General features: G+C 45.5%; 1 protein-coding gene across 5 annotated transcripts in view; it reads left to right on the forward strand.

Annotated features, from left to right (window-relative positions):
* Positions 1-24,621, forward strand: part of LOC134666091 (2-oxoglutarate dehydrogenase complex component E1) — a 61,442-nt gene extending 36,821 nt beyond the window's left edge. For 4 of the 5 annotated variants that reach the window (XM_063523236.1, XM_063523233.1, XM_063523237.1 and 1 more), the window contains exons 10-22: positions 5,856-5,941; positions 6,328-6,507; positions 8,018-8,198; positions 9,393-9,611; positions 10,320-10,513; positions 10,709-10,962; positions 11,490-11,602; positions 12,209-12,396; positions 13,286-13,379; positions 13,846-14,038; positions 14,726-14,863; positions 15,528-15,692; positions 22,440-24,621. In XM_063523236.1, coding sequence (XP_063379306.1) covers positions 5,856-5,941; positions 6,328-6,507; positions 8,018-8,198; positions 9,393-9,611; positions 10,320-10,513; positions 10,709-10,962; positions 11,490-11,602; positions 12,209-12,396; positions 13,286-13,379; positions 13,846-14,038; positions 14,726-14,863; positions 15,528-15,692; positions 22,440-22,539 — 2,105 coding nt within the window. In that variant the 3' untranslated portion in view covers positions 22,540-24,621. Of the gene's footprint in view, positions 1-5,855; positions 5,942-6,327; positions 6,508-8,017; positions 8,199-9,392; positions 9,612-10,319; positions 10,514-10,708; positions 10,963-11,489; positions 11,603-12,208; positions 12,397-13,285; positions 13,380-13,845; positions 14,039-14,725; positions 14,864-15,527; positions 15,693-18,190; positions 18,303-22,439 lie in introns of those variants that run through there. The other variant, XM_063523235.1, reaches the window with a different exon arrangement.
* The last annotated feature ends 249 nt before the right edge of the window (positions 24,622-24,870 follow it).

The following is a 24,870-nucleotide window of genomic DNA, read 5'->3' on the forward strand; positions in this document are numbered from 1 at the left end:
ATTTTATTGGCGTTCAGAAGTTACTTCGTCACTAAAGGAGGGTTCTCAGGCAGTAGCCTGGGAGTACCTCGTGTTGTTAGTTGCGGCGCGACCGGGGCGCCCCGTCCCCCGGCGCCCGCCCCCGCCCGCGCGCGCCGCGCCGGCGCCGCGTCTTCTGCTGTCGTCCAAGGTGTGACTCCGAGACACCGCGACGCTGCGGGCCACGGTGGACACCGCTCTCGTCACACGCCCGCTCCTGTTGCTGCAGTCGCGGTGCGGACGCCTCCAGTCCGCGGGACTCCGAGAGACGTCACACGCCCGCTCCTGTTGCTGCAGTCGCGGTGCGGACGCCTCCAGTCCGCGGGACTCCGAGAGGCGTCACACGCCCGCTCCTGTTGCTGCAGTCGCGGTGCGGACGCCTCCAGTCCGCGGGACTCCGAGAGGCGTCACACGCCCGCTCCTGTTGCTGCAGTCGCGGTGCGGACGCCTCCAGTCCGCGGGACTCCGAGAGACGTCACACGCCCGCTCCTGTTGCTGCAGTCGCGGTGCGTTGCTGCAGTCGCGGTGCGGACGCCTCCAGTCCGCGGGACTCCGAGAGGCGTCACACGCCCGCTCCTGTTGCTGCAGTCGCGGTGCGGACGCCTCCAGTCCGCGGGACTCCGAGAGGCGTCACACGCCCGCTCCTGTTGCTGCAGTCGCGGTGCGGACGCCTCCAGTCCGCGGGACTCCGAGAGGCGTCACACGCCCGCTCCTGTTGCTGCAGTCGCGGTGCGGACGCCTCCAGTCCGCGGGACTCCGAGAGACGTCACACGGCCGCTTCTGTTGCTGCAGTCACGGTGCGGACGCCTCCAGTCCGCGGGACTCCGCGAGACGTTACACGCCCGCTCCTATTGCTGCAGTTGCGGTGCGGACGCTTCCAGTCCAGCGGGACTCTGAGAGATCCGCGTGGCTCTGCGAGACGTCACATGCCCGCTCCTGCAGCTGCGGGCGCATCGCGGGTGGATCGCGCCAAGGTGAAGGCGGACCGCTTCTGCGTCCCGACTGCTCGAGCGGAAGGAAGGTAAGTTACGTGTAAGCAGTGGAAATGCTACGAGTACAGCGACGATCGCCGCGTTGGTTGCCGGCCGTCATGACGTCGCTGGTGACCTACGCGCCGGTGGTGGCCACCACGATGGCACCGCCGAGGGCAACAGCGTCGCCGTGATGATGCGTGCAACTACGAGCCTAGCCATCGGCGCCTCCCGTGCCCATAACGTCCGTCACGCGCACCGGCGCCTGTCGAGCTGGCCGCCACGACGGCGCCTCTCGCACCTGAGCCTGGCGACGGTGGCCGCCATGATGGCGCCGCCCGCTCGATGACGCCGCCTACCCCCCGAGCTGGCCGCCACGATGGCGCCTCTCGCATTACGCATCGACGCGGCGGCGGCGGCTGCCACAATGGCGCTGCCCGCCACGATGATGCCGCCCGCCACGATGGCACCACCACCTGCGCACTGGCGCCTCTCGAGCTGGCCGCCACGATGGCGCCTCTCGCCTCACAGCAGTGCTTCCCAGACCAGCCAGCCAGACGGCGACCGCCTCATGCACCGGTGCCTCCCGAGCTGGCCGCCACGATGGCGCCTCTCGCCGCACGCACCGGCGCCTCCCGAGCCGGTGGCGGTGGCCGCCACGATGGAGCCGCCCGCCTCACGCGACAACGCCTCTAGAGCGGGCCGCCACTATGGGTCCTCGCCTCACGCACCAGCGCTACCCGAACCAGTGGCGGCCGCCATGAGCCGCCCGGCCTCAGGCACCGGTGCCCCCCCCCCCCCCCCCCCCCCCCCCGAGCCGGCCGCCACGATGGCGCCCCTAGCTTCACGCACCGGCGCCTCCCGAGCGGCGGCGGTTGCCACAATCACGCCGATGCTGTCCACCGATGCTGCAACTACGACGATGTCGTCCCTTGCTCGCTGGGCGCCACAGTATCAGTTTTGTCCTGTCCACATGGTTCCATTGAGGTACGCAGGCGCCTATAGCTATGGTGCAGGTATAGGTATGGTATGGTACAGCACGAACAGACCGCTAAGCTCTTGGTTTCGGTTAAAGAATCCTCCGGCGACGGCAGACAAGGTCGTAAAGAGCCCCGTCCTAGCGCGGCTCGACTGCCCGGAGTTGAAAGCGGTAAGATATGTCGATACTCAGAGGAAAATACGTCGTGTTCCCGGGCTTCATAAAGGTGCTGATCGACTTCGCTGTGTCGCTTCGAAGCTCCTACGACTTCTCGAGGCCATGGAGTGGTCCAACCGGAGAACAGCTAGCGACAAGGCCCTGTGCGACCGCTCGAAACCGAGGTGAAAGGCATCGAAAAGGTCTGCAGACTTCACATAATTATCTCTGCTTGCTCGCGCTCTCCAGCTTAAGTTCCGTCTTACAAAGACGAACTCGTGCGAAAAGCCATAATAAACAAAATGGGACAAATAAACCCGCTGCGCCTGAACAAGCTTGAGTTTCCGGTGCTAAGAGAAAGGGGCCAGGAGGACTCCAGCAGTTTCCATCTGTCTGTATTCGACTTTATCGAAACAGTTTTGTTACGCAAAGCGCCAAAATCGATTTTAGACTTGATTTCATCAGTTCGATTTCCTTAAAAGCATGCTACTAACTCGATGCCCTATACTAACTCGATATAGGGTGTCTCTTCGGATAAAGCGAATTAGACCATCACGCTCCTAGATATCACGTGGGACACGCGGCACAACACACCGATTGAAAGTTTTCTTTTTCGCGACATACAGGCCTGCCTTGCTGCAGAGTTTCTCGCAGAAATGAGACTCAATGCCTTCTGTTCAGTCTCAAATTCGCAAACTTTAGTTCATGGAGGAAGGTGAAGCCTTCGCAGTCCCCAGCAACACGGAGCTGCCGAAAGCCTCGCACCACCTTCTTCCTCATCTTATGCAAGCAGTCCGTTACAATCTCCAATATTGGTAGACAATGTACGAGGTAAGGCCCTTTCAGCGAAGAGTAACCGTTAACGGGCCGCATCTGCAGCGCTGACGACAGAAGTGTAAACATACAACCGCACCGGTACAGTATACATAAAACGACGGCCACACTACATCCCTTCCGTTACTACGGCTGTCGCAAAAACTGCTGATGCCAGCAGATCGTCTACAGGTCGCGCTGGTTGCTTGCTACTTGCCAGGTCGGTACAACCCCCGAGGGCGACGGTTTATCAAGAAGTCACTGCGCGCCCGAGTGGCAGCTGCGCCCAGCAGCCGCCGAGACTGTCTTCACCTGACAGGCGCCTTGTTGGCCGGCCTCCGCTTTCGAGAGCACTGTGCCACGGTATTTCTTATCAGACTCATTGAACTGCTACCACGACCTTTGACAGCTGCCTGTGAGACTTGGCATGGATGTCTCCACCTCCCAGCCTAGTCTGTGTACTGCGACGGCGTGATAAGGAGTCTTAAAGCAGCTGTGGTAAGCTTGCAATTTACTAGCGGTCCTAGTGAACACAACGTCAGACCGCCCTCCCTTACGAGTCAACGACCTTAAGAATGAGGCGTAGCTCCTGTCAGATAGGACGCTCCAACACCGAGCTGGCGGGATCAGGAGTGACGTCCGCTACTGGCGTGACTGGCGCATGCATATAACATGCCAAGGTTTAACGCTACGTAGCGAACGAAACGCAACTGTCACTGTCTCACTAATATAGAAGAACCGGATATTCCCGATTGCGGTACTGTGTTTGTATAGAAAACAGTAACGGGAGCCCCTAGATCGTCCCCTTGTCTAGGCTGCATGTACGGCCACAATGTAGAAACGGTCTTTATGGTGCATCAAAAATAAGATCAACTGCCAGGTACCTCTATCCAGTGAAGTAGCGAGCTATCTCAGACGTCTATTTCTATTATCCATGTTAGCTTTCAGAACGATACTCGTTCATAAGCCTCTCACAAGTGCTGTGTATGAACCACTATCGGACACTATGCCTTCTTCCAACGCCATTAATAGCGAGACCAGCGCCTCCCAAAGCACCAGCTTGGGACGCGAGACATCTACTTGCCCTAATTTAAATAGCCCTACAACGTTAGGTACGTTAGAAGAAGTACGATAGAATAGCTGCCGCACTTTTGCTGTTAGCATCAGGCCGCAGGGTCAATGACCTTACTCTACTACACTGTAGGCCGGGCAATTACATAGATAACTTTAACGCTATTATTTTGTGTCCGAAATTCGGCTCTAAACCAGATAACGTGTCTTACCGACGGGACTCTTAGAAGCTCCGGAATAAAGTATAGACCCAGTATAAGTAGGTAGTCTGGGTACGTCACCTTGCGAGAATTACACAAAATGTTAGGGGACACTTCGCTTATTTCTTTCAGCCACAGTCTCATCCAAGCCGGCCTCGCCTACGATTGCTTTTGATCCACGATGTACTTAATAACTAAATTGGCTGGAAAGCGATATTTTCGCTTATGTTAATTGGGAACATGACTCGCCGAGATTCTGCGGATCGGATGCGATTTCGAATGAGAATTCTCTTAAACCAGTTTAACGTCAGATTCGACCTGAGATTACAATTTCAATTCTCAATTTCCTGTAATTCACATTATAACGAGTCACTGTGATTTCATGGGTTGCAATATGGTGTATACATATTTATTCTTTCTCTGAGTTCTATGACAGTAGGTGTAGCCCTATCGCTTGCGCGCCCGCTAACTCGCCACCAGGAGATAATAAACAGGTCTCAATGAAGATATCCGATGTGGAGTACGGAACACATAATATAAAAATTTTACCTTCCAATAAAATTATTATTATGTTTCCTATCCACATCGGATATCTGAGTAATGCCTTCCTGGCAGGCTACTAGGCTACTTTTATGCCGACGGTACTTCTCCTCAACAATGACATGGCGGTGGCGAGTAGCGGGAAGCGAGCAACGGTTCGCAGGAAGTGGAAGCGGAACTACGTCACGGCGTGGGGCGGAGCGACTACATAGACGCTAGCGGCATCATTGGTCAACGATCGCGTTACTCTCTCAATGAAGATATCCGATGTGGATAGGAAACATAATAATAATTTTATTGGAAGGTAAAATTTTTATAATATATAAATACTTAAATACATAGAAAACAACCATGACTCAGAACAAATATCTGTATCATCATACAAATAAATGCCCTTACCAGGATTCGAACCCGGGACCATCGGCTTCATAGGCAGGGTCACTACCCACTAGGCCAGACCGGTCGTCAATAAATGCCCTTACCAGGATTCGAACCCGAAACCATATTGTGATAGATATGTAAAGCGGATTGAGCTCTACGATCAAAAGTGATCGAAAGAGAAGTGAAAAAAAAAATGAGATGGTTTGATGCTTATTTTTCATCTATAAGTAATCAACTGTCATGCTCAGTGATAAGAGTCAATTATGAGTGTGACTTGCAAAAAACGTAGCAGTACTAACCGGGTCATATTTAGACCCGTGATTCTGACACATGTTACTTGATATAATAGTAGGTTACACGGGTCATTTGGGTAACAATACTAAATTCAAGGACCAGTTGCTTAATTGACAATTGTTGTTTGTTTGTTTGTTTGTTTGTTTGAATCGGCCATTGTTTACGTATTTGTTTTTTTTTTGCAATTCCACTTGAAGACCATTCGATCAGTTGTTTTATTTAGCGTAACTTGTCCGCGCCCGCCCCCTTTTTTATTAAGTTTTTTTTTAATTTATTTTATAAGTATTGTGTGTGTTATGTACGTGTACTTTTGCTGTTATTAGTCTTGGTTTCCAGACCAATTTTTGTTTAACTCCACTTTGGTGGCATACGGGTCATCTCTTGATAAACGGTTACTAAACTTCGTAGTTACCTTTACTCTCCTTTCCGCAGGTCGCCTCAATGTATTGGCGAACGTATGCCGCAAACCTCTGCATCAGCTGTTCACCCAGTTCGCTGGTCTCGAAGCCGAAGATGATGTAAGTAATCATTTCGCTGACTGATTATAATATTGATATATTTTAGGGTTCCGTATCACAAAAGGAAAACAAAAACCTAATAAGATCACTTGTGTATCTGCCTGTTAATTGTATATTGGCAACTCATGTCGATTTGAAACACTTCCTTCGGCCGTGTTTTAATTTATCGCAACTCGTTGTGAATTTCCTACTTTTTCGCACCCGTATCGTAATGTACTAATAACATATAGTTGGTCAAGCAGATCCTGTCAGTAGAAAAAGACGGCAAATTTGAAAAATGTAGGCGCGAAGGGATATCGTCTCATAGAAAATTTGAATATCGCGCATTTTTCTACGGACTAGATTTGCTTGACCATCTATAATGCTCATATTTTTTCTTCTCATAGGGCTCCGGTGACGTCAAATACCACTTGGGAACGTACATCGAGCGCCTGAACCGCGTCACGAACAAGAACATCCGCCTCGCCGTCTGCGCCAACCCCTCCCATCTCGAGGCCGTCGACCCCGTCGTGCAGGGCAAGACTCGCGCTGAGCAGTTCTACCGTGGCGATAACGAGGGCAAGAAGGTAAATTATATCTTATCTCCAAAGTAATATGGTTCAGTTTAGGAACTCACTTGGGCGCGTTTTGCAGACTAAAAGGTATGTGATTGAAATCATAGGTTTCGCAGGTGATAAACGTTGTACTCCCGCTTTTCCGTATATTTACGCTTTAATTGAGTGATTTACGCTGACCCGTCCCATCTCGAGGCCGTCGTACAGGGCAAGACTCGTGCTGAGCAGTTCTACCATGGCGATAACCAGGCCATGAAGGTAGAAATAACATCTTTATTTCTTTTGCAATACGGTTGAGATTAGAAATGATCTTTCGGAACTGCCAACCCGTTCCATCTCGAGGCCGTCGACCCCGTCGAGCAGGGCAAGATTCGCGCTGAGCAGTTCTACCGTGGCGATAACCAATAACCAGGGCATGAAGGTAGAAATAACATCTTTATTTCTTTCGCAGTACGGGTGAGTTTAGGAATGATCTTTGGAACTGCCAGCCCGTTCCATCTCGAGGCCGTCGATCCCGTCGTGCAGGGCAAGATTCGCACTGAGCAGTTCTACCATGGCGATAACCAGACCATGAAGGTAGATATAACATCTTTATGTCTTTTGTAATATGGTCGAGTTTAGGAATGATCTTTGGAACTGCCAGCCCGTTCCATCTCGAGGCCGTCGACCCTGTCGTGTAGGGCAAGACTCGCGCTGAGCAGTTCTACCGTGGCGATAACGAGGGCAAGAAGGTAAATCTTATCTTCATAGCAATATGATTCACATGATCTTCCTTCCCCCTTCTCAAGATATTAGATGTTAAATCATTGAGACCAAGTGATGTTATAATTATAAGATAGGTTTACTTGGTGATTAGCAGATACTGCGAGGAAAAGTAGCAATAACCACTTAGGGGCTGTCCATAAATTACGTCATCGATTTTTGTCGATTTTTGACCCCCCCCCCCCCTCCTAAAATCATCCAAAAATCATGATTAGAATGACCTCGTTTCCTCCTACGTCATGTTACCATCATCCGATGTCCAGATCCCCCCCCCCCCAATTTGAAATGAAGTAATTTATGAATAGCCCCTTATAATTCCATTGACTTCTTGCTTTTAATAACTTGTCTAGACATCTTCAAATCTAATCATAAGTGGACTCAAGATTTGTCTGTGATTAAACCCTCTCAGGATAAATGATATAATTTACTGATAATAATTATTAACTATAACACAGATAAAGGAGCATTCCTTAAAAAAATGCCACTTTTATATATTTTGTAATTTTTAATAAATTTTGTGTTATCTCTACTCAGAATCACGAGCTCTTTCGAACCTAATCGGATTAAAATAATGTTCCAGAGTTTTTTCCCTATTGTGCTACCATTTCCCCATATACTTTCTTACTTTTGGCACTTTTCTTCTCCTATTAGAATGAAGATGGCTCGCGATCCCGACTAGAAATAACACAAATAAGGTGAATTTTTCGTTCGAATCCAGTGCTTAAAAAAAACATTCTTCAATGTATTTGTTTTTCTACAGGTGATGTCCATCCTACTCCACGGCGACGCAGCCTTCGCCGGACAGGGTGTGGTGTTTGAAACCATGCACTTGTCGGACCTGCCTGCCTACACCACGCACGGCACCGTCCACATAGTGGCCAACAACCAGATCGGCTTCACCACCGACCCTCGCCACTCGCGCTCCTCCGCTTACTGCACAGGTATGTCCATCCTATGGCACAACAGGCAGGGCGTGGTGTTCGAGACCATGCACTTGTCGGACCTGCCCGCCTACACCACTCACGGCACCGTCCACATAGTGGCCAACAACCAGATCGGCTTCACCACCGACCCTCGCCACTCGCGCTCCTCCGCCTACTGCACAGGTATGTCCATCCTATGGCACAGCAGGCAGGGCGTGGTGTTCGAGACCATGCACTTGTCGGACCTGCCCGCCTACACCACGCACGGCACCGTCCACATAGTGGCCAACAACCAGATCGGCTTCACCACCGACCCTCGTCACTCGCGCTCCTCCGCCTACTGCACAGGTATGTCCATCCTATGGTACAGCGGGCAGGGCGTGGTGTTCGAGACCATGCACTTGTCGGACCTGCCCACCTACACCACGCACGGCACCATCCACATAGTGGCCAACAACCAGATCGGCTTCACCACCGACCCTCGCCACTCGCGCTCCTCCGCCTACTGCACAGGTATGTCCATCCTATGGTACAGCAGGCAGGGCGTGGTGTTCGAGACCATGCACTTGTCGGACCTGCCCGCCTACACCACGCACGGCACCATTCACATCGTTGCCAACATCCAGATCGGCTTCACCACCGACCCTCGCCACTCGCGCTCCTCCGCCTACTGCACAGGTATGTCCATCCTATGGTACAGCGGGCAGGGCGCGGTATTTGAAACTATTTATTGAATTTCATAGAGTGCTTATTTTGTAATCATTTCGCTTATGTATGGTCTTGGTACGTAGAAAATTGTAAGTCTTTCCTCTATAAGACAAATTTTCCTAGAAATAAATTAATGACCTGGGGTGTCTGAAATTTTTCATATATTGGCAAAAATGCTCAGATGGTCGGTTGTGAAAAAGGAACTTATCGTCTGACCGGTGGTTCGCATTGGCTGTAAAATCTACTACACACTACCAAGCAGTGCAGTCTCGTACTTAATTCGTATAGCTTCTCACTGCACCCACCTTAACATTTTTCTTTTTGGCCGCATGGTTGACTGGTAGAGAATGCCATGAGGCATTAAGTCCGCCATTTGTACCTATGTTGATCTGCAATAAAGTTCAAAATTAAGAAATAAAATAAACGAATAACTATAATCTTGACTTTCTAATTATTTTATTTCCTATCGTTTTGACTGCGTGACTAAATATAAAATGTTTTCAGACGTGGCCCGCGTAGTGAACGCCCCGATCTTCCACGTGAACGGCGACAACCCTGAAGCGGTCATGCACGTGTGTAACGTGGCCGCCGAGTGGCGCGCCACCTTCCACAAGGACGTGGTCATCGACATCGTCAGCTACCGCCGCAACGGCCACAACGAGGTCGACGAGCCCATGTTCACGCAGCCACTCATGTACCAGAAGATCAGGAACACTAAGCCTGGTAAGAAAACAACCCCTGTTACCATTCCACTATCGCAGTGAACGCCCCGATCTTCCACGTGAACGGCGACAACCCTGAAGCCGTCATGCACGTGTGTAACGTGACCGCCGAGTGGCGCGCCACCTTCCACAAGGACGTGGTCATCGACATCGTCAGCTACCGCCGCAACGGCCACAACGAGGTCGACGAGCCCATGTTCACGCAGCCACTCATGTACCAGAAGATTAGGAACACTAAGCCTGGTAAGAAAACAACCCCTGTTACCATTCCACTATCATTATTAACTCGCGCCGAGTAGTACTTACTACAACTCGTTTTTTAGCATTAGGAAAGACTACACGGTCTTGACGTGTCTTTTTATTGAAAAACGCTAATAAAATAGTAACTATTATGAAACCTAAAGAATGTAAATGAAAATATATGCTATATAATTGTTACATATTTGCTGTGACTCTTGTAGTTTCTTTCTGATGCTAAAATAACGAAGTCATTTCAAGCATATATGACAAAATAATAAAAAAAGTGCTACAGAAGCACTTCCAAGTCCACGGGGAGGTTCCATATTTCCGTACCTCTGTATCCCAGTATGGAAGTGCTTCGCAGCCCAAACGGTATTCGACTGAAATCATACATTTTATTCATGAAACAATTGAACCATGAGATATTACAGATAGTTTAAGTGTATGTTGATTGTTTTTCTATTCTCAGTGCTGGACAAGTACGCCGCCCAGCTGATCGCCGAAGGCGTCGTGACCGCCGAAGAGGTGAAGGACGTCCGCGACAAATACGAGAAGATCTGCGAGGACGCGTACAACCAGGCCAAGCAGGAGACCCACATCAAGTACAAGGACTGGCTCGACTCGCCCTGGTCCGGCTTCTTCGAGGGCAAGGACCCCCTTAAAGTAAATATCATCGTCCTTTTATTCGTTCTCTTCTTTTTTTTTAGACCAAAGTCGTATTTGAACGAAATTGTAAAATAGTTAGAATAGAATAGGCGTTGATTTCGCACGACACGTAGTTTAATTTTATGTGCCCACTATTTTCTTCAAGACAATAACAATTCAATATCGTTTACTAACTAATAATATTCTCCGCAGATGTCCCCGACCGGCGTTGTAGAGGAGACCCTCGTCCACATCGGCAAGCGTTTCTCTGCGCCTCCCCCGAATGCGGCCGAGTTCGAGATCCACAAGGGTCTGCTCCGTATCCTCAAGTCTCGTATGGAGATGGTCGAGAACCGAACCGTCGACTGGGCTCTGGCTGAGGCCATGGCTTTCGGTTCCCTCTTGAAGGAGGGTATCCACGTCAGGCTGTCCGGAGAGGATGTAGAGCGTGGCACGTTCTCGCATAGGTGAGTTCGGATTCGGACCAATCGATTAAGCCGGTTTAAGGGAGGTGGTATTCCATCTGTCCAATTTCTTTGTCCAATGTGTATTTCGTCTCACATTTTGCTTAATGAGAGAGTGAGACGCACTGACATTGGACAGGTAGAATACCACCCTAACCATATGACTAGGGTTTTTCGCGGAAATTTTAAAATGGTGTGCGGGGAAGTCTTACCGTTCTGTTACCGTACAGGATAAGAATAAAAGGTTTCATCATCATCATCATCATCATCTCAGCCGAAAGACGTACACTGCTGGAGGCTTCCCCCAACGATCTTCACAACGAACGGTCAATGGCTGCCCTCAACCAACGGTTTCCCGCGACCTTAACCTAATCATCGGTCTATCTAGCTAGTCTGGGGCCTTCCCAAATATTTCGGTACATGGTCGCCACTCGAGAATCTTTCTGCCTCATCGGCCATCGGTTCTGCGAGCAATGCGGCCCCGTCCATAGTTTACCGCATTATATTTGAACCGTGTGATTTGTTCGCAGGCACCACGTGCTCCACCACCAGAAGGTGGACAAGGCGACGTACTGCCCGCTGGCGCACCTCTACCCCGACCAGGCGCCCTACACCGTGTGTAACAGCTCCCTATCTGAATACGGTCAGTTGTATTAATTTTAGAAAATTATGATATAGTCTTTTTATTCCTCATAGGAATATCCTCTCAGAAGAAATTTCAATTGGTCACGGTCCTGTGCGGCGACTATATGCATCTCTAGGTGATTCGAGGGCGAGCCGTCTTCCTTTTTCCAAGAATTTACCGCGTCAGCCCCTGTTAGGAATGTGTCTTTTTTTGGGTGAAAAATAAACTTCGATTCATCGCGATCTTAATATCTTTTGTTATTATATACTACCTATGATCCCCAATTTATCAAAGAACCTGCGGAACCAATTTTAGAATTATTTTTCTTTTTGAAAGTACTACTAGTGTACTCCGTAATCTGGTCAGGATTTGATGATAGAATCTTGAAGAAACCAAATATTTTACGTATATACATGTAATTAGAATTCGTGACTGCACAGGCTGACAAGCACTCTTTGCTGATTCGTGGAACTGCTGACGAAAATCAAAAAATAACTGTAGTAATGTACGAGGCATTTGCTCTTAGAAAGCCCCATTGCTGAAATGGAAAGTCATTACTATAAAACGACCCTGTTAGAGCGTTTTGTGAAGTTTTCTTTAGTGAAAGTCATTTCTTTCTTGCAGGTGTGCTCGGCTTCGAAGTAGGCTACTCCGTGACCAACCCCAACGCCCTGGTCCTATGGGAGGCGCAGTTCGGCGACTTCAACAACGTGGCCCAGTGCATCATCGACCAGTTCATCTCGTCCGGACAGGCCAAGTGGGTCCGCCAGTCTGGCATCGTGCTGTTGCAACCGCACGGCATGGAGGGCATGGTGAGTGACAGAGACAACAAAAAAAAAGTGAAAGTGAAGTGGAAAAAGAAGTGAGAGAGAGTGTGTTGTGTGCAATAAAGTGATTACTACTACTACTACAACAGCCACGGAGCCGGTCATCTCAGGACAGTCCCGATGTGTCGTAGGTTTGTATTCCACATGTCCGATTTCTTGGTCCAATGTGCATTGCGTCTCACTCTCTCCCTAAGCAAAATGTGAGACGCAAATACAATTTGGACAAAGATATTGGACAGATGGAATAGGGGGTATTCCATAGGTTTGATTTGACACAGAAGTCCGTTAAGGCTCACCAGGCGGCGTAGAACGGTCGCGTTTTTATCCCTTGTCACCATGCCTGTCACGTTCTAACAAGTATGTAAGTGCGAAAGGGACGCGCATAGTGATTGTCGATAAAAATGGAACCGTGCTGCGCCCGCGCATTGTTACACCTTATCACAAGAACCGTGGATTTATCACAAGATTTGATACGATTCTCGCCTAGTTAAACGAGTTGTCAAAGTAAATTTTGTAGTCACAGTAAATTTACTACCATCTTTCGTCACACGATTAAAACTTTTTTAGAACGCAATTTCACTTTGATCCTTGTTCGTTCACTGATATGTGTTAAATTTGTTAAATATCAAAAGTGTCGCCATACACACGAGCATAGGCCAAAAGTATGGCGCCATCGCTCGAAAAGGTCGTGTGTCGAAAGATGGCAGCAAATATACAGTGACTACAAAATTTTCTTTGACTATCTGCCTCTATTCTAAATTGTCTTTCCTAAAAGAACTTTCTAAGAAGCACAAGAATTTTCATAGGGCATAAACATGTATAGCATAACTCGTTTAAAAATGTAAAAAGTCGACGTAAAAGTGGTTTTGCGCAGGGCCCCGAGCACTCGTCGGCGCGCCTGGAGCGCTTCCTGCAGATGAGCTCCGACGACCCCGACTACATGCCGCCCGAGAGCAACGACTACGAAGGTAAGTTAAAACGTAAAAAAAAAGAAAAAAATACTCACAGACGCTCGCAAAAATGGAAATTTGAAACCGCGGGCATTTTTTCTTGCGGATTTGTAGTACTTAAATTGAAAAAAATAAGGTATGGACGTTTAGGAACCTTCTTTACCATCAGGAATACAACACCACAAGACGTCCCAACAATGTATGGACGTGTTTATTTTGCCGTTGATGATACACAGTTAAATGAAAATGCCCGTATACTGGCATAGATTAAATAATAGTGCTATTATGGCTGTGGCCTTTTCCCAGTTGCTCCAGATTAACTTTTCTTGTCCTACCTCTCGTGTGCTCTTGGATGTAGCTTGAAGTCATACCATTATCCTATTGCAGCGACACCACCTATTTTTTTATGACAAAAGTATTTATTTCTTAAAAATCGACTTTATTTTACTGATCTCATGATAAACAAACTTAACTTTGTTTACAGTTCGCCAACTCCACGACTGCAACTGGATCGTAGCCAACTGCTCGACCCCAGCCTCCCTGTTCCACATCTTGCGGCGTCAGATCGCGCTGCCGTTCCGCAAGCCCCTCATCATCATGACGCCCAAGTCCCTGCTCCGCCACCCCGAGTGCAAGAGCTCCTTCGATGACATGAAGGAGGGCACCAGCTTCAGGAGGTATTTGCTCATACAGCTATTGATTAGACGTGTGTCAGTCACGAGTGAGTGATTTAAATGAACTATATCTTTTGATTGAACTCACTCTTCAACTCACTAATGATTTAACTCACTTAGTGAGTCAGTCTCTCAGTGTTCCTTGCTCGCTCTTTCCCACTCACTATTCAAATTAGCCGCCTGAGCGTGACGAGCGAGTGAGCGAATGAGACGATGCGAATAGGATTCGGAGCGGTTCAGAAGCTCGGAAATTCGGAGGGTGTCGGGAAAACCTGGCGGGATCGTATCGCGTGATTCACCATCTTGGTCGCACAATGGCTGTGTGTATCTGATTGATTGACATCTCTCTTTACTCAGTCGTGAACAATATCTTTAGTCTACAAATCCACTGAGCGAAAGGAGTGATATATATCACCGCGATCGAAAGATATTAATCAATCTTTCAACGTAGTGAAGCGTTTTGCACATCTTTACTATTTATCCAGGAGACCAAAAGGAGACCAGCTTTATAAGGAACTTGTTCCTGCGACAGATCTTTTTCCCAAACCCATCTTGTCCAAGTTTCTACGTCACTCAGAATGCAAGCTTCAATATGAAGGAGACTACTTCAGAAGTAAAACTGACAAAAAAGATTGCTGATTCTTTTTATCACTTTGTATTCCATTCTCCTAAATGTCTTTTTTTCTACAGGGTGATTCCAGAGGAAGGTCCCGCTTCAAAGAACGCTAGCGGCGTTAAGAAGCTGGCCTTCTGCACCGGCCGCGTGTACTACGATCTGATTAAGGAGCGCCGTGAGAAGGGACTCGAAAACGACATTGCTATCTGCAGGTAAATATATTTGCACCACAAATAAATAAATAAATATTATAGGGACATTCTTACACAAATTGACTAAGTCCCACGGTAAGCTAAAGAAGGCTTGTGTTGTGGGTACTCAGAAAACGATATATATATAAGATACAGATACTTAAATACATAGAAAACATCCATGACTCAGAAACAAATGTCCTTACCGGGATTCGAACCCAGGACCATCAAACAAGACAAACAAATAAGACAGACTCTCTAGTTTTAAAGCGTTCATGAAGACAACGAGATCACCACACAAGCCTAAGCACTAGGCCATCGTTACCGCTACTCATGTAACTGTTAGTGATTAAAAATGGAGACCTAGGTTATCCGAAAAACCGTAAAATTTAGAGTCAATCCATTTCAAGACTATGCGATATTGAATAAACACGCGTTAAAATCGTGTTTCGCGTTACATTTTCGTGGAATTACCTACTAATTTACAGGCCTAATAGAGCCGACAATAAAGGTGGTATTCCATCTGTTATTAATAATATCTTTGTCCAATGTGTATTGCGCCTCACATTTTGCTTAATGAGAGAGTGAGACGCAATGACATTGGACAGGTGGAATACCACCTTAAGATGGACTAAGACTAATAAACTAATTAGGAACCCTACTTAAATGTGTGATCTTTTCGCAGGCTGGAGCAAATCTCGCCGTTCCCATACGACCTGATCAAGGCGGAGGCCGCCAAGTACTGCAACGCGCAGCTGGTCTGGTCCCAGGAAGAACACAAGAACATGGGCTCCTGGAGCTACATCGAGCCCCGCTTCCGCACCCTGCTGCAGAACCAGCGCACGATCAGGTACCGCCATATTTATGTACACCATAAAAAAAAGAAATATACTTGGGCAAGCAAATCTTGTCAGTAGAAAAAGGCGCGAAATTAAAATTTTCTGAAACGATATCCCTTCGCGTCTACATTTTTCAAGTTTGTTTTTCTACTGACAAGATCTGCTTGACCAAGTATAAACTATTAATACACCTCCGCGCCCTACCAGAGTACAACGCCAGATCAGGTACCACCACTCTGATGTACACCATTAAAAATAACCACGTACTAACTGCGACAACAAGTAACAGACCAAAAATAGACCATATGCTGTTCTTATCAGGTAAACACACCAGCGTAAGTAACTATTATGAGCCTATACGGTGTCCCACTGCTGGGCAAAGGCCTCGACACTCTATTTCCATTCGGCTCGGTTTTGAGCAATCTCCGCCCATTCGTTAAGATATGCGTCCAGGTCATCCCGCCATCTCGCCCGCCTTGCGGCACCCATACCGTGGTTATTTTGGCCCACCTCTGAGGGTGCATGCGGCAGACATGGCCGGCCCAGTCCCATTTCAGCTTGGCGGTGTTAGTTCCAACATCCGTAATGCCACAGAAGAAATAATAGTACTACCGTACAGAATGGACGCTTCGTACAAACCCGAAGTTTGACAGCGGTTCAGGGTCAAATCATGCTATCCCTTTCGGCAATTTAGGGTTGTCAACATTCAAGTGATTATCTTAACTGTGGTCGTACACGCAAAGTGAAGTCAAGTGGTGCCAACCCTAATAATTGCTCGGAGCAATGCTGAGCCGAACGGAGCCGAGTTCGACCGAAGTCAGGAGTGTCTCCCCACTGGTAATGCGCCTTTTTGAGCGCAGCGTAGAGTTACGGATTCGGTCAATCCGTTACCCGTAACTTATACTTACGTCGTGCTGTATGCGGTTTTCACCTATCAAGAGAGTGATTATCGAGAGAGGTTTAGGTAGTATATATTTTGTTAGGGTCTCTATTGTTTCCCAAATAGTTTTAAGTCATAATGTATTGTTTGTCCGAATTTCCGTTAGTCATAATTGGTTTTTCTCAGAAACGCGTAACTTTTCAGGATTGCCATAAAACAAACCTAACCTAACCTAACCCATCTATAGAATAACCTTACGAAAATCCTGAAAAGTTAGCGGTTTCAGTTTTATGACTAACGATAATATGACAAACAATACATTATGACTTAAAACTTTATGGGAAACAAAGGGACCCCAATTTGTTAAGGTTTTGTGAATTTCGTGCGAAGCCAGGGCGGGTTGCTAGTAGGTAATAATTGGGGCTGAGCAATAAACAAACCGTTAAAATAGTCATATTACATGCGGTCGGTTTTTATATAAAACACGGGACATAATACAACCGCTTAATTTGATATTGGAATATGTAATCACCGCGGTATAATTGAATTACATTTGGCCATTTTAATGTGTTGCAATACAAATATAAACATATTACAGTAACCGCGTACTTGTTGATGATGCTTTGGTTGACTAAATTGTATTAAATGTGTCTGTCTCACAGAAAAGGGAATTTAGTGTGTTTGCGAACTTGGCATGGAACATGGTTAATAATGCCTTGACGAAGATCCCCTTTTTTGAGAATGACACAAATTATGAAGTAGTGTTGTGTGATTGAGCGAAGCTGTCGTGCTTAGTATATCCATTGATTACTAATTTCAATTTTTTTTTTAAGGTAAACTTAATTGCATGAAAATAATGTACATATCTATACATTTGATTTAATAAATAAGTATTTGTTTACTGTGGATATGCTAAGTTGTATACGCAATTTTATGAAATGCGAGACATAGTCAAGGTCGTAAAGATCTATGTATCGTATTTTCGTAAATACATTTTTTTTACCTTGACTGTACAGGTTAAAATAATTTGCATGTTAGGCATGATTACACTGGGCTTTTTATTGCATTGCTTGGTCGCGCTATTTTGGAAACGCTATTGACATTATTATTATCATCTATCTATGTAGGCGTATGAACAATGAACACACTTTAAAATACATAAATTGAACGTAAAAAACTTGAGTATTTTAATAATAACCTATCAGGATATTTTTTTAAGAGAATATGTTTGTCATACTGTAAAGACTTTTTCGAATTCATTTGTATGTTGATTTGGGTTTTAATTGAGGAATTTTAAAGATTCAATCGGTATAAATATTTGTGTCTTAAATATAAATTTCTTGCATACCAGATTCAGACATTGTCAGCCCTTTGCAGTTTTTAAATTTTTTTTTTACTGCTAATCAATACACTAAGGAAAACTAAGGACGCGTGCATAAATCTGCAGTTTTATTAGTAGTACTTATTATTAATACTTTTCAATAAGTAGTACTTTCAAATTTAAATGTTTGTCATGTCTTAGTATTTCAGTCTATATTCCTAAATATTCATACCTAGTGTTCTCTGTTCATAGCCACCCATGACTCATGTGGGAGCTACTAACCTCATGCCTAACTCGGTTGGTTGCAGACGAAAGTCAGGGGGTAGCTGGCTAGGGCAACTATTCGGCCGCGCGCCGCCGCCTACAGGCGATGACACAGAGACTGTGCCGCGCACCATTAGGTGAGCCAGACTAACCAGGCTTAACCGACACGCTTTCCATTTCCGCATGCCTCTCACACTGACAACATCACCACACATCTGGGTGCTGCCAACCTTGGTTGCAGACAGAATTCAGGGGGTAGCTGGCTAGGGCAACTATTCGGCCGCGCGCCGCCGCCTACAGGCGATGACACTGAGACTGTGCCGCGCACCATTAGGTGAGCCAGACTAACCAGGCTTAACCGAAACGCTTTTCATTTCCGCATGCCTCTCACACTGACAACATCACCACACATCTGGGTGCTGCCAACCTTGGTTGCAGACAGAATTCAGGGGGTAGCTGGCTAGGGCAACTATTCGGCCGCGCGCCGCCGCCTACAGGCGATGACACAGAGACTGTGCCGCGCACCATTAGGTGAGCCAGACTAACCAGGCTTAACCGACACGCTTTCCATTTCCGCATGCCTCTCACACTGACAACATCACCACACATCTGGGTGCTGCCAACCTTGGTTGCAGACGAAAGTCAGGGGGTAGCTGGCTACAGCAACTATTCGGCCGCGCGCCGCCGCCTACAGGCGATGACACTGAGACTGTGCCGCGCACCATTAGGTGAGCCAGACTAACCAGGCTTAACCGACACGCTTTTCATCTCCGTATGCTTCTCACACTGACACAACTTCACCACACATCTGGTTGCTGCCAACCTTGGTTGCAGACAGAATTCAGGGGGTAGCTGGCTAGGGCAACTATTAGGCCGCGCGCCGCCGCCTACAGGCGATGACACTGAGACTGTGCCGCGCACCATTAGGTGAGCCAGACTAACCAGGCTTAACCGACACGCTTTCCATCTCCGCATGCCTCTCACACTGACACAACATCAGCACACATCTGGTTGCTGCCAACCTTGGTTGCAGACGAAATTCAGGGGGTAGCTGGCTAGGGCAACTATTAGGCCGCGCGCCGCCGCCTACAGGCGATGACACTGAGACTGTGCCGCGCACCATTAGGTGAGCCAGACTAACCAGGCTTAACCGACACGCTTTTCATCTCCGCATGCCTCTCACACTGACACAACATCAGCACACATCTGGTTGCTGCCAACCTTGGTTGCAGACGAAATTCAGGGGGTAGCTGGCTACAGCAACTATTCGGCCGAGCGCCGTCGCCTACAGGCGATGACACTGAGACTGTGCCGCGCACCATTAAGTGAGCCTTAAACACTGACACAACATCACATCTGGCTGCTGCCAACCGTGGTTGCAAACAGAATTCAGGGGGTAGTTGGCTTGGGCAACTGTCCGGCCGCGCGCCATCGACAGGCGATGACACAGTGACTGTGCAGCGCACCATTTTGCATAATCAGACTTAACCAGAATGTTTTTCACCTCTACATGGCTTAGGACAGTTACACACTTACACTACGATGACGAGGTTGTGCTAACGGTGCTCATGAATCGTATTCTGATTGCGGTCGAGTAATAATGGGAATCCTTGGTTTAGTGTGCATGCTTGTGTGATTTGTTTGCTAACTATTGACGATAGCTATCAATAACTTTATGGTGTGGTGTTGTCTGCTTTAGCTTTTTATGTGTGTTTCATTATCATTACAAATACAAATATGCCCGGTTAACTTCGTGATAATAATGCAATTCTGTAAATTAAATAAGTGCTTTTTTATTATTCTGTAATAAAAAAAATATGATCATCAGTTAATCGACGTGCTGATTTAACAACGAGGCTTTGCTGCATTATTTCGTATTTTTTCGGGTAATTCATATATTATGTGAATATAATTCGCCTTATACAATAAATAATAAAGTCCACCTGCAACCGTCGCCTGCGTCTCACGTTCTTATTTTATTTCAAGATATCTCAATCTTACTCGGTTTGCGTCTCTCCTACCACGTTTCTGTACAATTGATTTATAAACAGAATTGGCTAGCTTTTGATGTTTGTTGCTGATGCTAAGTAAATATTTCGTATTTATTTTGCTTTGCCTCTTGAATCGTGTATTTTTTTATGTATGTTGGTGTGTGTAGGAATTTAAAGTGTGGACATGAAAAAATCTGGTCGGTTTGAATGCGATCTGTCGGCGTTCATTTGTTTTAAAAACAAAAAAAATTATGTCAAACCTTACTGTCAATACTCGATTCTATCAATCTGTTTCGGTATTTTTATAATATATGATGTAATTAAAAGAATGCCGTCCAAAGAACTTGCAATACGAAAAAAAATCGTGAACATGTTTCAAGAAAATCTAGGCATTTCACAAAACGACATTGCTAAGTGTCTGAAAATCAATAAATCGACGGTACAATCGGTACTTTCTAAGTTCAAAAAGGACTTGACTGTGGAACGGAAGCAAGGAAGCGGTAGAAAAAGTGGACCTGTGGACAAAAAAAAGGCAAAGAAGGTAGTCGAGTGTTTTACGAGAAATCCGGGCATATCTATCCGAGATGTTGCAAAAAAGTTGAAAGTGTCCAAATCGTATGTGCAGAAAATTAAACGTTACGAAGGTTTAAAGACTTATAAAGCTGTAGTCAGACCTAATAGGTCAGAAAAACAAGAAAATTCTGTCAAATCACGCTGTAGAAAATTGTACGACCAGTTTCTGACAAAATATGATTGCCTAGTCATGGATGACGAAACATACGTCAAGGCTGATTTTAATCAGTTACCTGGGAAACAGTTTTATGTGGCAAAAAATAAGGCAACTATTCCTGATGAATATAAAAAAATTAAATTATCAAAATTCCCAAAACGTCACATGATTTGGCAAGCGATATGCTCCTGCGGTAAGAGGAGCAAAGCTTTCGTGGCTTCTGGGACAATCAATGGAGAAGTTTACAAGAAGGAGTGTCTGCAAAAGAGATTGCTGCCTTTCATCCAACAACATACGGGTTCTGTACTGTTTTGGCCGGATTTGACGACATGCCATTACAGTGCGGTTGTCATGGAGTGGTACAGAAATAATAACGTAACCGTAGTACCAAAACAAGCAAATCCCCCCAATTGCCCAGAACTGAGGCCCATTGAGAAATATTGGGCCATAGTGAAAAAAAATCTAAAAAAGTATAAAACGGATTGTAAAGACGTTAAAACTTTTAAGGCGAAGTGGCAAAAAGCTAGTAAAGAAGTTTCTGATTATGTTGTTCAGCGAATGATGACGAAGGTGAAGTCTAAAGTACGTAATGTCATACACACGCATAAACTTGAGTAACTTTTGTATTGTATTTTTATAGCCTCTGACATGTATTATTAGTAAAAAAAAAGTTACATTAAATTTCGTTTTATTGAGGAAATTACAAAAAAATATGTACGACCAAATTTTTTCGTGTCCACACTTTAGGTGTAAATTCTAATGCTTAATTCTTTATTACCAAGGGTGTTACGGAATATAACTTAGGACTAATAATGCTTGCTTACCCAATGTGTCAAGTACAGATAAAAAAATAGTCTTAATAATCTTCTTCTTCTTTCTCCTGGCTTTTGTCCCAGATCATTTCGGGTCTGCCGTATTGGTCTTAATGGATGTCCCTACTGGTCTATATTGGTCTTAATAATACTGTTAATAATTTCGTCCGTGTTAAAAACTTTAAACTTGAAACAGTTTTGAATGATTCACGGAATTTTTTGACAGGAACATACGAAAGGTTAAGGGGTTGTTACTGCTGCTGAGAAAAGTGTGTTACTTTTCCCTCTAAGGCCCACTTGCACCATTCCACTAACCCGGGGTTAACTGGTTAAACCTGTAGTTGCCATGGTACCAGTACAATTTGACACTAGGTTAACGGTTTAACCGATTAATGCCGGGTTAGGGCCGCCATTCACGGACTGCTTTGAGCAGTTAGTGCCAACAGTTTCAAGCGGTCGCTGTTGGGTGATCTGCAGTTTCAATACAAAATCGTTATTCGCAATACACGAACCGCTCAAGCAGTTGCAACTGCTTCGGGCGGTTGGCTGCGCGGTGAAATTTCATGATGCGGTCAAGCTGCAAAAGCAGTCCGTGTATGTTGATCACTGGGTTACTGCTCGAGCAGTCCGTGTATGGCGGCTCTTAGTGGGATGGTGCAAGTGGCCGTTGGTAGGAAGGTGGCACAAAGTGTCCAGCGAAAAGATAAATGTAACAACTCCCTTACATGGCATGCATTTAACTTCAACATATTTGTTACAGTTACAACGGGCGCCCGACCGCCGCGTCACCCGCCACGGGCTCCAAGGCGGCCCACAACAAGGAACTCAAGAGTCTGCTCAACGAGTTCTGCGAGTTATAAATACCAACCTCGTACCGTGTTGTCAACTTTGTTGAATCTATTCGACTGTAGGTGCGCCACTTTCAAACAATAATGTTCTTTAACCCTTCGAAAATTGGCTACAAAATGACCTTGAAGTTGTAAATTACAATATACTCGACAAGGCATACGAACGAGCAGAAATTACTTCGCTCACCGCAAGAAACAAACATAAAAATTTGGTTCGACGAAATACGCGTAATAATAATTCGGATGCTGTGCGTTTGAAAGTGGAACATCTACTGTTTTATGTAATTCAGGCCAAAACATCGGCCAAACGCGACCGCGAATTTTCATTTCACCGAATATTATGTTCAAAATTGTATTAAATCATAGGCTTTATTTTAAAAACGAAATTAACGACCGGGTTTTGTTTTTTCTGTCATTCTGTTACTCTTCAGTATTTTGGTGTAATTCTCTCCACGATTAGGTAGTATAGTTAGATAAATTCTAATTTATTTATTTAATGTAGATTAACGAGACATGTAGGTTTTACTATTTATTTTTATAATTAAAGCAATAATGCTTATCGTCTCCACTGTGTTAATTTAAATTTAAATTTACATTATTCAATGTAGCCATTTGACAGTTTGTACATAAATCTATTCAAATTTTATTTTTTGTATGATTTTACAAATATCAGTTCTAATCTAACGGGTTAACCATAATACGTTCCTTATGCTAGTCCGAAACGTCATCTGTTTTATGTAATATTAGGACGCACTTACGATATTATATACAAGATATTACCTATATATTAGCTAGTATTACTAATTAATAAAACCCCGCACTATTACCGAAAAATGCACAGTAGGATAATAGTGGATAATTTAGACTCACCGACATGGTTTCGCATTCTACTCCAATCAACGAGTATGGTGATTCTTATACATAGTTAAGGCGGCGACTTACTTTGACGCACGATCACGCTACTCATATCATTTTAATGGCCTTTGCACTAAAAGCACTTAGTTTTTTAATATTGTTCATATGGTTTGACTTTGATCGTCCGTTTTACGGTCACTAACTGTAATGGTACATTTTAAAATGAAAAATACCATCCAACGACGCGCGTTCGAACTTTCAATTGTTCGTGGCTCGTACGTATCGTGTGTCACAGTGGGCTGCCGCTTATAAATACGTACGAATTGTAACAACATGTTTATCCCTCGTTGATCGGTCTATCGCGCTGTACATATGCTAGTAGTTACCACTGTCGGCTTGTAAGGTATAACACCAATCCTATCTTGTACAAAACCTACTATATCTCGTATTTCGAGTGTAATGTATCTAATACCTAATCTCTACGTAGAATTAACGTATTTCACTGATAGAGGAATGTTCTCGCCTTTAGCAAAGAGTTATCCATTGTAATATCCTTCTAAGGCCCAGGCATACAAAAAAAACCAAATGTCAGTGAAATTTGAACCTATAGCACAGGAAATAGAGTTGATTTTTTTTTGTTTGAAAACATTACTAAACAAAATAAAATACAACTATGTTCCATTTGAAAATACGTAGGACTTTGAGCTTTAGAAGGATAGAGAAAAGTCTAAGAAAAAACATGCCACCTAGTTTGACAGCCTAAACAGATGGCGCTGTACATGTTTTTTAGTCACTGAATTGTCAAATGTCAACTTTGTACGTAATCGGTCAGCCATTTCGTTTAGCTGTTGAATTCGAAGCATGCAATTACCTTAGACTTAACACATTTAGTGCCAATGCGCTATGAGCGTGGCCGATAACACTGAAAACCCGTATGTAGCGAAAAACGCCTACGAATAGAGAACCCGCCTAGCGGGTCTTACACAATGAATGAGTTTGCCTCAAGTATAATGGCCGCGTCAGTGGAATTGTAGTCATATTTTGATTGGCTTTATATTTAGCGTTTTAGATGCACCGTTATTGTTTAATAATTTTGATGTTCTGTATTTGAAATGCTCAGAGAATGGAGAGTGGCAGGTATTTTGTGAAGGTGTGGATGCAAGGTCTGTGGAAGGGAAACTGAGCTTTATTGCTATGTTAGTTCGAACAAGTTAATTTACAAATAAATATATATTAAATTAGGATTGTGTTTTATTCCATCTTAAGAGTCACAGGAAGCTAACCGTTGCCGTGCCCGTTACGTTACGCTCTCATTTTAAACTTTTGACCGCCAAAGTGATCAACTGACGCGCGCAGCTACAGACCAATATAAAACCTTCGTGCATTTCGCCAAGGTTCACGATGACACGGTAGGCGTGGCGTTCAAACGGTAACCACCGTAAACTGATCTAAAAGACATTCGCCGCGGTCGGATAAATAAGACTAAAC

This window comes from Cydia fagiglandana, chromosome 7 (genome assembly GCF_963556715.1).
Source record: "Cydia fagiglandana chromosome 7, ilCydFagi1.1, whole genome shotgun sequence".
Classification (NCBI taxonomy): domain Eukaryota; kingdom Metazoa; phylum Arthropoda; class Insecta; order Lepidoptera; family Tortricidae; genus Cydia; species Cydia fagiglandana.